We start from the raw sequence: 13,246 nt of genomic DNA, 5'->3' as shown, positions 1-13,246 counted from the left end.
CAAGAAAGCAAATAAGCGCATTTCTCAAAATGTTGAGCTTGTCCATTTGATATAATCTGACAATGTACTAAATACCCATAAGAAAACATTTGACAACAGTCTTTTGCTTGACGGATGAAAGTGTGCTTTCAGTGAAAGGTGCACTCTGAATATAAACTGTGACACAGTGATGAATACTGGCAGAACATTTAAAAATCTGTTAAGAGATCAACAAGAAAGATACAATCAGCATAGCCACAGACTTTTTTTTTTTTTAATTTTCATTTGAATTTATTTATTTGGTCAAGTAAACATGATGAAAAAAATGAAATTATATCTTCCTTATTTTTTAATGTAAGCATTCGTGACCTCAGATTGTTTTCTAGCAGATTGTTTTCTCCTTCAGGCACGATGACAGTGAACGGGAGCTGAAAATAGCTGTTCCCATGTCAGGGCCAGCTGTGTGATTGTGGGGAACTAGTAAAAACATGGCAGCACACAAGTGTGAGCAAGTGCCAGTAGTAGGAGGATGTGTTTACTCTGGCTAAGGTGTGAAAGACACTCTGCTGATGTGTCTACCAGGCTTATCAGGATAGCTGTAGTGGCCAGTGAAATGTTGTCTCTGAAGCTAATATTTTAATTTAATCTTGACTTGACTTTTGTGCAATTTGACCTATTTCTGCAGCCTGACAGAGTCTTCCTGCTTGGAGAAGAAGTTACCTCAGTCGTGTTGGCCAGCTGGATTCTTTGATGTTCTGTGAACGTCACTCTCTAACAACTAGATGAAATTTACTGTGCACCTCTGGCTGACCCCTCCGGTTCCAGCACTGTTTCACACCTAGGGTGCAAAATGTGCTCCGCTCACATGCCACCTCACCCACTGACACACATGCAAACACACACACACACACACACACACACACACACACACACACATGCACACACACGCACACACGCACACACACACACACACACACACACACACACACACACACACACACACACACACAATCTAACAAAATAGCTGTTTTTGCCGCATGAATTTGGGACACATAGGACTAAAATGATACTGCTTTTCACAACTTTGTTTTTTGCAATGTTTAGCTGCCTCTGTCAACTCTATCAATGCCATTTGTATAATAATGAGACCTCTGAGTTAGCCTGTGAGCTCTCTAAACTTATTATAACTAAAGCAGCTGTGGCTCTTAAAGTCAAACCAGACTGACATTTTTTCAGCACATTAGAGTTCTTCATCCTCAGTCATCATCATCGTTTTCTAGTCTCTTTGCAGGACTCATTCACTCATTTGGTGTCCTTCCCTTGCAGCTACATGGGTGTCCACACAGAACCACGAGTGCACCCTATAATGACAAAATGTATGTCACTTAGACCCAAGCAAACCCCCACATGCCCACAGTAGCAAAAAGCATAAATCTAGGGTTATAATGCCTTGTGGATGTCCACATGGATAGTTGTGGACACCACAGATGAGTAGTTACTCCTATAATACTAATTTATAGCCCACTTGGGAGGACTGACTTGCAGTGTAGTGTAGACCATGATTGTGAAAGCTGCGGCCTGACACCCAGAACCATAATTTTGTTTCCTGTGAAATCTTATTTGATTGCTTTGTTTTTAAAATGAATATATTTAGTATGTTTCGCAGTTGATCTGCATTTTAGGTAATGCAGTGATTCTTGGAATTTTAAGAAAAAGGCTTTTAGCTTTGACCAAATTTAGCAAAATGTTTTTGTTCTGTCACCCAAGTGAACTGTGTGCACTGCCATTGTGATAGCTCATACTCATGTTTCTGCTTATAGAGCAACATCCATTGCCCATTCTTGTAGACCAGGGGTGCCCAATCCCAGTCCTCGAGAGCTACTGTCCTGCAGCTTTTAGATGCATCCCTACTCCAACACAGCTGAATCAAATAGTTGGATTACCAATTCGGCATGCCATCAAGTCTGGCAAAGGCCTGATAACGAGCCATTCATTTGATTCAGGTGTGCTGGAACAAGGACACATCTAAAAGCTGCAGGGCAGTAGCTCTCGAGGACTGGGATTGGGCACCCCTGTTGTAGACTGTTTCGAGGAAACCTATTTTAAACTGGAAACCGTAGCAGGCACTGGGATTTGTTTTTAGGTTTGAACATGTCCAACATCTCTACAAACAACAACAACAACAACAAAATCCCCCCAAAAACCAAACCTATCCTCTATCAGTCCAATAATATTGTGCAATTTAATCTTTCTTGAAGATATTTGGTGTTTCACAGTGAAGGAAAAATCACAGTAAGACTACCCTAACCCTAAAATTGTGTATCTCAATATCAAAAGAACCTGAATTACATAAAACCCTTGAGAGCCATAATAGTCGTGAACTACAGTGTTGTGCACAGTGATATATTTGCTATAAAGTTTTCTTTTACTGTTGCTCCTGAAATGAGTTTCACATCAATGACATAAAAGTCAAAATAATGTAGTTATGCAAACTATTTTGCTATGCATGCATGTATAATATGTTTAATTTCTACCGTGTTCTACAGTGATTCATCAAATTTCATATCTCTTATCTTTTTTTAAATTTTTTATTTATATATGTCACTACCAGAATATCCAAACAATGATGTTATAAATGATGTCAAACTAGATTTTAGTCCAAGCAGAGGGAACACCCTGGAGGTCGTGGTGGGGTTGATGGAGACACAGACAGGTGGCAGGCAGCCCAGCCTCTGAGCCTTCTGTGGGTGGGCATCCACCCAGAGGTGCCAAACTCTCAGCCAGGCTCCCACAGCCTCACCTTGCTCAGAGTGACTGGCAGGGTCGAGCAGCGGGTTCAAATCCAGTTCACTCTGCCCGCAGCCTGACATAGCACATACCTATCCATCACTTTCTGAGCTCAGGCCACAACAGTATCATATTATACACTTATGTCCTTACCGTTCATTTTATCTGTCATATTTAAGCCTTCTGGAGCTTCCAGCTCTTCTGTTTTCTGGTCAGAACAACTGAATGTGCTCCCAGCTGGAGGACACTGTCTACAAACATGTATTTATTTAATTACCTGCTTTACAGCATGCCAGTTCTCCATCAAGGAGAATACGCCATTGACACAAAGCCAACTGGAAAGAACAGAATTAACTGCTGTGTTGAACAGGATTTGGATTTATGACAGCTTGGATGTTTAATAGATGATTTAATAAAGAGCAGACAGTCCAACACAGACAGGAAAGACAAATTGCCTCCTAGCTCAGAAAAGGGGATGCATCCAACTGGAAAATGCTGTGAAAAAGCATACATGCACAGACTCAGCATTCACAGATAATCAGTAAACATGTCATGTTATTTTTTTAGTGAAGTTGTACACTCGAATAAAGCCTGAATGTTTTATTATTTGGAATAGGTTTCAGATTTAAGACGCCATATTTTTTTAAGACAAGAATGCAAAATTTAAAACTTTAGTTTTTCACTAAAATGGAAAATTTATCATCTCTATTATGTTCTAAATCTACCCCATAAAAAGCCGTCAGTAGGGCAATCGTTTGATTTAAGGGAAAAGAAGACACACCGGTCTCCCCTTTGGGAGATATGAACTGGGGAAATGTTTGCCTTCTCTTGAATATATTGGAACTAAACTGTGCTCACCTTGCATTGCTAAAAGTGTACAAACACGTAAAAATAAATTTCAAAAACTTGACAGATGTCTCTTTCCAAAAATCTTCCTTTAGTTAAAAATCCACAAACTTACTGTGAACCATTTAATGTAGGAATTATCTCTACCAGCCTTATCACTGAAGAAAGTCCATGTATCTATATGTGTGGAGAGTTTGAGAGTCTCACCCATCTCTTGGTTGGTGATGTGTAGTGAAAAAACAATAGTTTGTACTTGAAACTGTTCACAGTAAGATTTGTGTATTATTCTGAGTACATAAGCCAAAATTTCCGGAAAGATAAATTCTGTTAGTTTTTCAAATGTCTTAATTTGGTACTTTTACCACCATAATGCAAGTATAATTTCTCAAAAACTTGACAAATCACATCAAAATAATGGAAATTACAGACCAGATGAAAAAATGGAACACTTAAAGGGAATTTTGGGGTGAACTGTTCCTTTAATACTGCGCTTTTTCCAGGGAAAACACAGAAAGACTGGGGACACAGAGAGGTTACCAGCGACTATATTTTCCAGCATTCCTTGTTCTCACTGCTGAGGTGTGAAGTGACGCCTTCAGACTCATCAGTTCCCATGAGTGTGAAATAATCACACCTCAGCTTTAACTGGATAACAGAGGTTCATTAGGCTCCATTAAACCTCATTATATTTGCATTTTAGCCATTTAGGACATAACTTTTCTTCCTTGAAGCACATAAAACAAGAGCAGCGGTTTCAGTTCACCGATCGAGGTAAAGACAGAAGAGGATTGGCGCTCACGCCTGATTTGCTGTGACAATAAAATGATCACACAGGTGAGATATGGTGGGATGTAAAATGAAGGAGATGAAGTGAAGAATAGAGGACGCTGTCAGGTTCAAGGCTAGAGTGAGGTGAGGAGAGGCAAAGACCTGTTGAAGCAGCACATCCACTGTTCAAATACATGCCACACATGATTAAAACAACACACAATCCCAGACTCTTGGATTAGCGTTTTCAGTCTGCATGCCAGCTTTTAATATTTTACTTAATGTCATTCATTAGTGTTGTGTTTTAATAAAGTCATAAACAATATTCATACCCAATTCAAACCCTGCACAGGCCAACCTGCAACATCTGACGTCGACATGAATCAGATAATAGGAGCAGTCTAATATCTGGGCTTGCCTCAACTGGTTTAAATCCATAAAATGTGGATTTAGGCACAAGCTGCACTTCATAGAAGAATTTAAGAGCTGATCACACAGGGTGTCGGGGTTTACAGCCTCATGCAACATATTGCTTGGGTGCTGAAATACATGTTTATTAAGACTGGGAGTCAAGTGTTTGCATTATAAAAACCTGTTCTGAACGTAAATCTTGCATGTTACTACTAAACTGTAACTAAAGAAGAACCCAACTTTGGAAACCCTAACCGAGACTTGAAAATGGAAATGGAAAGCTAAGTAGAAACTATAATATCGGTATTATAATAACTCTAATGTAGAATCAGATTTAGAAAATGTTATTGTTTTAATACTATCTGTCGTGCAGCTGTTGAAATTTAGCATGTTGATACATATTTGCTGATAATGGATCAAAATCCTGATTAAGTTCCACATACTTCTAATTTATAGTAAACATTGTTGACTTTTCTTGGTACTTTTGCAGATTAGTGTGAAGTACATATGCACATAACATCCATCTTCAGGAGCCAATGTAAAAAACTGTGGTTAAGTCAGCATACAGGCAGGTTTTTCTGTATCGTATATCATTGCTTTATTTCAGCAGTGTATGTCTTCTTCACACTCTTCTGTCATATTGTTGAGCGCGCTGACCTTTTCGCATGTTTGTCTGTGTGTGTGTGTTTGTTAGCAAGTGAATGTAAGAAAGAGAAATGAGATTATTCCAAACAAATCCCTTAAACATGTGCAAAATGCATCTGGCCTGCTGCAGGGACAAAAAGCCAAAAAACCAAAATCTGTTTATTGTTTTCAGAAGGAGTCAAAATTCACACGTCCACTGCTGTAGCTGAGCTTTCCCAGATTCAGAGAAGAGGGAGAACCAGAGGGAGAGGTACAGAGACAGGGTCCCACTCATGGTGTGTGTGTGTTCAGGGGCAGTAGCCTCTGCTTAGACAGTGATTGTGAGAATCTGTGGAGGTGTCACTTCGCACCTCTGTGGCCTGGCCTGGGCTTATAAAGCAGTGGAGCAGAGCTGAGGAGCACTTAAAGCTTTCCAGTCTCTCTGGTCACACTGTTGAGCCCCTTTAACACAACATGGATACCTCCTCAGTTCCTCATCTTGACTACAGTCTGCAGTACCAGTGGTGCTCCGACTCGGACCTCTCCAGCATCTCCTCCCCAGAGACACTTTCTCCTGTCCACTCCATGGTCTCCAGCCTCTCTCCTGGCTACCAGCAGCTCCCACAGTGTACTCCCAAGGGAGCCAAGACCGGTTATTCCCAAAGCCTCAAGTCCTCACCGTGCTCCTTGTCCGGACGTGGGCGCAGGACTGGGAGGCCCACTCGGATCCGGAGCAAGCAGAGGGAGAGCGCCAGCGAAAAGGAGAAATTAAGGATGAGGGATCTGACTAAGGCTCTACATCACCTCAGATCCTACCTTCCACCTTCAGTGGCACCTGCCGGACAAACTCTGACAAAGATAGAAACCCTCCGACTCACCATCCGCTACATCTCCTACCTCTCATCCCAGCTGGGCCTCAGCGAAGAGGTGCTGTTTCAGAGGAGGGAACAAGCAGACACCTCAGTCAGTGACACCTCCTCCCCTGACATCCTCAGCTACTTCCAGAGTGCTTCCACAGGAGGACAAGTGACCCAGAGCCAGAATCTGATCCAGAGCAGCCTGTACCCAACACAATGTTATAGCCAGAATACTGTGCATTCTGGGAATTGTAGTATTGGAGTGGATCAGCACCACAGACCGTACAATGAAGCTCCCCAGAGAGATATGAGCATGGACGGTATCCTACAGTCGCCTCCAGTGCCACAGCCTTCCTGTCAGGTTTGTGAATATTAAATCAGTCACATAATTCAGAATTCACTGTTTGTACAACAATTTTTTTTTGCATGTTTCTAATACTAATATATCTTCCACTTTCTTCAAAACAGATGTGTGGCAAAGACTTCTGCACCCCGCTGGTTCCAAGGGAGTACTGGGGTTGAACACTCCAATCTCTGTGTGATCGTCAGCAGAAAAAGACAAAAACTTTACTGTGTTTACTGCCTCACTGTGAATCAAGTTATTTATTTGAAATAATCCTTCTAATTCTATCTTTTATTTATTTCCTCCTCTGAAAAATTCCATGTAAATATTGATATGACTAACAGTTATTTTTCTATTTCTCTATACCACTATTTATAATAAACCATTTAAATATAAAATATCTTGTCCAGATTCGAAGCTTCTCTCGCACGATACACCAGTCAGTTTCTTTCATTCACATTTCATATGCATGGATTAGGTGTGCACATGTGAAAAAGGAAAGACTGCGATAACACACAGCTAAATAAAATATAACTGAGCACACTTTTGAATGCACTTTTGAAAAAAAATATATGTATGTTTGTGGTTATATTTTGTGTCCATTCTTGTATAATGTAGTATTGAGAAACTATATTATACATACAAAGCAGCATGGCGCTCTGGGGATTTACCCGAGGGCGCCCTCTGCTGGTAACAAATACAGAGGAGAAGAACCCATCTCCCACACTCATTTGTAGCTGTAATACTCTGAAAGGAACACCTCCACAAATGTGACTTCAGAATAAAACAACAATCTACTGGGAATAATAGAGGGAAATATCCACAAACTACTCAACCAGTTTATCTTAATTAAATGTGAGGCTGCAACAGTTTGAGTTATCTCCTACAATTCAAAATAAATCAGAATCATTGGATTATCAATAAATATGATTAGCATAAAAAAATACTATAATGGTAAATATGATCTATAATATTTCACAGAGCTTAAAAAATAATTTTAGATGTGATTTTCACATTATATTATATTATATTATATTATATTATATTATATTATATTATATCATATTATATTATATTATATTATATTATATTATATTATATTATAGAACTATGCCTGGGAACTATAAAAAATGTGTTCATTTGGTTCAGGATTTGTTTGTTTCATTTCAGTTTTGTTTTGTTTTTTAATATTTAGCAAGTTTTTATTATGGTTATGGTTAAGTTTTTATTCTTTAAAATGTTAGCTGTAGGCTTTTTAGGTATTAATACATAGTAGATATTTGCCACTAGCAAATATAACTCATATATAGCAATATAAAGAAATATAGAAAGTCATGTCCATGGCAGGTACTCCAGCGTCCCCCACAGTCTAAAAACATGCATGTTAGGTTGATGTGTCATGGCTGTCTGTCTGCGTTGCCCCTGTGACAGACTGGCAACCTGCCCAGGTTTACCCTAAGCCACCTGGGAAGGCTCCAGCTGGCTGCAAAAATTAACTTAACTTATATTTTTATAGGGATAAATATGTTACGTGAATTGTGCCACAAAGAATGGCATTTATAGCATTAACTAGTTTGCAAACGCATACAGAAAAATATCAATAACATAAAAAGAAAATGATTTCCATAACAGCACCTCACATCTTCCAGAAGATGACAATCCATCAATAGTCATTACTTTTCATATGGATTCATTTCTGTTTTATTTTTTTAACCGTCATCTTCAAATCAAATCATGTTATCTTCATATCTTATTTACTTTTGTTCTTTTATCTCTCTGTCATCATTTTTTAGGTTATAAACACCAGACTGTAGTGTTGTAAGTTTGAATTGTGCTATTTTTGATTTTATTTTTTTAACTTGTGTTTTGCTTTAATTTTTCTGCACAACGTCTGTGTGTACAAAAGTTCTTTCTATATGAAACTGCCTGGCCTTATATATGAATAACAGTCCTGTCATTTTTGTTTATTTCACATAAATAAGAAAAATAAAAATTTCATTTGAATATTACAAGTTCAGTCATCTTTCTTTAGTACAAACACACACATATACCCCAGAAACTAGCCTTTCCAGAAGCCTCTTAATGTCTCTGTTGGGGGGCTAAAGTACTTGAAAAATCTCCACAACATGTCAGAGATCAGTCTCTGTGACTGGTTATCTAGTTTTCTTTTAGTGTATCTTTGTTAATGGGGCACTGCAAACACAGAGAGGTTCCTGGCACCACTGAGTCTAGACTAGGATCCCTCCCTGCTCTTTCCCTTTTCTTTCACCTCATGCCCTAATTACCTGCTAAGCCCACTGAGAGTACTTTAATATTCATAGAGAATAGTGGATCTGCATATCAGGCTGGAGAATTAGGCCCCAGTGTTTCATTTGCCACCTACATGTGCTTCATTTGATATGCGAGCAGTAAGCCTAACACAAAGCCTAATATTCTCACTGAGGTCTTTCATCGTGGTAGAGTTAATAAACTCTCTTGGCTAAAAGGGTTTGGGATGAAAGGGTTAGTACCGCTGTGCTGATTATTCACTCATTACATGTGAGTAAACAACATCAGAGCTAATGTGGATTAAGAGAAGGAAGATCCTCTTTATCACTGGCCTGGGAGGGAAGAAGACAGTTGACAGCCGGGGAAAATCTGCAGAAGTTCAAAATGAAAAAGAAATTAATGAAAAAAATGTGAATACAGAGTTGAACCGCGTTCTGTCAAAACACATATATATATATATATATATATATATATCTTTATATATAGCACCTTTGTGTGCTTGTGCTAAAAAAGTAATTTGTATGTAACAAGAGCACTGGAACAGCTGGTAGTTCATTCAATATGTAACAGAAACACATGAATGAATAATAAAACATATATAAATGCAAACATATATAAATGCAATGTTGTTTTTTACGGTGACTTATGGCACAGGGTCAAAGGTCACTGTAGGCTTTAGTTGCTTACATTATATCCATTGTCTTTTCCTCATTAACAAAGGAAAATTTATGAGGAAAAAAGGTCAGCCTCAATCAACAGAAAATTACTGCTTTATGTAACGTGATGTAATGAAATTACAGTGTTCTGAGGGTGAACTGCAAAAGGTACATCTTAAATTTAAGGTTGCAACTGTGCCAACGTTATCTTCACATGTGCATTTGCTGGTAACGATGTGTTTTTACAGACTCTGTATGCAGTTTTACTTGTGCCGCCCTGTAGTGCTTCCCCACTTTTGAATGTTGTCGTTACGAACGAAGTGTTTTTGTCTTGTCTTTGTCATTTGATTCCTGAGTCACTGATTTCATCAACACCATGGCCGCCATGTGGATGTGAAATCTTCTACATGAAATCCCAAGTATTGTGCTATATTCCACAACAATAAGGACAGTATGGGATTCATAACACAAAACTACAAACTGTAAATGTAAAGATCATTGTTTTATCATGTTAATAACTGAACTGAACAGTCTGTCAGCATAGTTTTGCTACAACTAAAGTACAGTTGTACAGTTGTTCTACAAAGAAAAGAAAACAGAGGGCATGTAAACATAATTTTGGCACTAATTTATTATGCACCTGTCTGTATTATTGTGTGGGTGAAGGAGGAAAAAAATTAGCTAGAGAAATCAGAAATATATAACAGTGGTCACGAAATAGAATGAACCAGTTGTCACAGTGTCACAGAATTTTCACCTCTCTCGGACTTATTCCTTCTTCCAGCTGTGGACTTTAATGTCTCTTTGATCATTTCAATATAGCTCAGAAACTTTATTTCTAAGCAGATCTGATCACATTAATGTAGCATTCATAGTTTACCCAACTGCTGGGAGTTCAAAATATATCCACACTTCAGCGAATGATAAAATAAGTTGGAAAACACAACAGTAATTTATATGAAACACTACATCTCTTGCCAGTGATGTTGTGATGGTGTCTTGCTTTGGATTGTGGGATGGCATTATTCGCTTTCTTCTTCTTTCTTCTGTTCATCTAAGATCAGATGTCCAACTCATATTGTGGCTGCCACTTTGATACTTTATTGTTCCCTCATTAGGAACCTTCTTAAGCACAAAAGACTGCAACGTTTAAGTGAGCTGACTAGTTTAATGTCACCTAAAACCCCTTTCAAGCTTGAAAAAAAAATTAATTAAAAAAAAATCTAATCAAGTTTCAAAATAACCAAAGTTGACCAAGCTCTCAAACACATTATTCGATAGGCAACATCAGAAATATGTACAAAACCAAAAACATTCAAATGTAAATGTAAAAAAATAAAATGTTTTCTTTGAATTAAGGTGGCTGTTTTTCTTGGGGAAGTGTGTTGGTGGATGCGGGTTCACACTTCCTAGACACAGGTTTCACCTCTGCTGCAGAAAAGGAGACAAATGTGACGCGCTGGTTTGTGGGAACACTGCTCAGGACTCAGATCCATGGTTCATGAGTGAAAACAAAACCCACTGATGGGCAATTAGTGAAGGGATGTGATTGTGTGAATATTATATGTTTGTAATTATAGGTGTTATTGAGCATAATTTAAGATGAAGTTCAGATATATACTGCACAGCAGCATGAAAAAATATCAACAAAAATATCCACAATTATTTTTATTGTCTTGGGAGTAGTTCTTGATGATCCACAGTTTTACCTTCCAGAAGCAGTGAGGACTACTGCTGTCCAAACAGCTCAAGGTGCAAAATCCTCACACCTCACAGCTGCCCAGACACACTTCTTCCAGCCTGAACTCTGTTACCACATGCCAGAACTAAAAAACAGTCAGTAATACACACAACAGCTACATCATCAGCATTTTTTTTAAGTAGGATCATATTTTGAATGGTCATTCAGTGAGCGTCCATGAAGCAGAAATGCTGTGAGTGAACATTTATCCTTTTGCGGAGAAACTGAGAAGCGTTTTTGGCAACATACACATTTGTTTCAGTTTCAGTTTTTATTTGTCATACGCAAGTTAGCACAGGGTCAACATTGCAATGAAATGTATTTGACGAGCAGCAGACAGTCACTCAGCAGTATAGTAAGTAAAAAATAGTAAGAGCAAAATGTTTATAGAAGAACTTGTGGCCCAGGTACAACCCCAGTCGTGCCAGGGTCATGTTCCCAGGCTGTGGGAGCATATAGTGTGAACCTGTATAGTTTATAATGACCACGCAAGCTGCCAGGTTACACCTTGTGCTGAAGCATGCCAGATTCCCATGGGACCCCCTAGCCTAGGTGTCATCTGTGGTCCCAGAGTTTCTCAGGACCAGAGGTGGCTGTCAGAAGTGCAACCTCACACCTCCCACCACATATATGGAGCAGCCTCCATGTACCTCCTCAGTATCCTCTGCCTGCCTTACCAGCAACATACTAACAGCTGACTTCTCAAAGAAGACCCTACAGCAGCCACAATGGAGGTATCCTACTTTTCTCCTCTCCCACTCCAGGAGAACTCTTTCCTCTTTGACTGCGAATCTCTGTTAGAAAAATCTCTGGCTTCTGATCCTGCCTCAGACGCTGGTTACAGCAGCACTGGCAACAGCCTGTCTCCTACTTCCTCTGTGGACTCCTTCTGCTTCTCCCCTACTTCCCTCCTAACATTTGGAAGTGAACAAGATCCCTTGGACTGCTTAATCTTTAATACCCCTGCAGCACCTCATCTCACTCACCAGACTCCACTCAGCTCCAAATCCTCTTCTGCAACGAAGAAGTCCAGATCCAGGTATCCCGGTAAGAAGCGCCAGACTGCCAGCGAGAGGGAGAAGCTGAGGATGAGGGATTTGACCAAGGCTCTGCATCACCTCAGATCATACCTCCCACATTCAGTGGCACCAGCCGGCCAGACTCTGACCAAGATTGAGACTCTGCGCCTCACCATTCGCTACATCTCTTTCCTGTCAGCCCAACTGGGCCTCAGCGAGGAAGTGCTGGAGCAGAAGAAATCCTCAAACTCAATGGAGCATACCCAAACCTTCAACAATTTCCTGGGTCAGCCAGCAGCCAGCTATAGTGCCGAAGAGCCAAGCTGTAACACCATGAGCAAAGCCCAGCAGCCCTTTCTGCAGAATTCATATCAGGTATGTTATTACAATAAACATAACATATATTAATTGAAAAAACATTTTCTATAAAGATTTGCAGCACAATTTTTGATTACATTCCAAAATGTTCTCCAACATTTTAAAGCTAAATGAGTTTCTAATAAAAAACTGTCTTCTGTTGTCAGGTTCCAGGTGGAATTTGCTTGAATAGCGAGCAGTACTGGATGCTACAGCAGCAAAACCAAAATGTCGCCTTCTCTTTGGACTGTGCTGAGAGATGTGATGATCAGTCCACTGAACCCTTTTCATTGCAACAATGACAAGATTTATGCATAAAACTTCTGTTTTTTGTTATTTTTAACAAAATATGTATTCTAACTTTTTATTTTTGTATATAGATCTTTGTATTTATTGAACTTTCATATTGTGGTCAGAATAAACATTATTTATCAAATTAATCCTTGCTTCTTGGCTTATTGGTGAATTTACTTTTGGCATCATGAATGATGCAGACTTGTAGCTTGTCCGCCACTTCCTTCCTAAACAAACACTGCAGCTGCAGGACAATGAGGTGCTAAACAAGGAGCACATCACCTCTAAAGTCTTTA

General features: G+C 39.3%; 2 protein-coding genes across 2 annotated transcripts; both read left to right on the top strand.

The window, feature by feature from the left end:
* The first annotated feature begins 5,889 nt into the window (after positions 1-5,889).
* Positions 5,890-6,794, top strand: LOC116325550. The gene is made up of 2 exons (XM_031746481.1): positions 5,890-6,633; positions 6,741-6,794. The coding sequence occupies exons 1-2, from the start codon at positions 5,890-5,892 to the stop codon at positions 6,792-6,794; spliced, it is 798 nt and encodes a 265-aa protein (XP_031602341.1).
* A 5,214-nt stretch (positions 6,795-12,008) lies between these two features.
* On the top strand, positions 12,009-12,958 carry mespaa (mesoderm posterior aa). Its single transcript, XM_031746482.1, has 2 exons — positions 12,009-12,674; positions 12,824-12,958. Exons 1-2 carry the CDS (start codon positions 12,009-12,011, stop codon positions 12,956-12,958), a joined length of 801 nt encoding a protein of 266 aa, XP_031602342.1.
* The last annotated feature ends 288 nt before the right edge of the window (positions 12,959-13,246 follow it).

This window comes from Oreochromis aureus, linkage group 1, assembly GCF_013358895.1.
Source record: "Oreochromis aureus strain Israel breed Guangdong linkage group 1, ZZ_aureus, whole genome shotgun sequence".
In the NCBI taxonomy this organism is placed as follows: Eukaryota; Metazoa; Chordata; class Actinopteri; order Cichliformes; family Cichlidae; genus Oreochromis; species Oreochromis aureus.
Note: the sequence above shows the minus strand (reverse complement) of the source record. Positions and strands in the feature narration are given on the sequence as shown.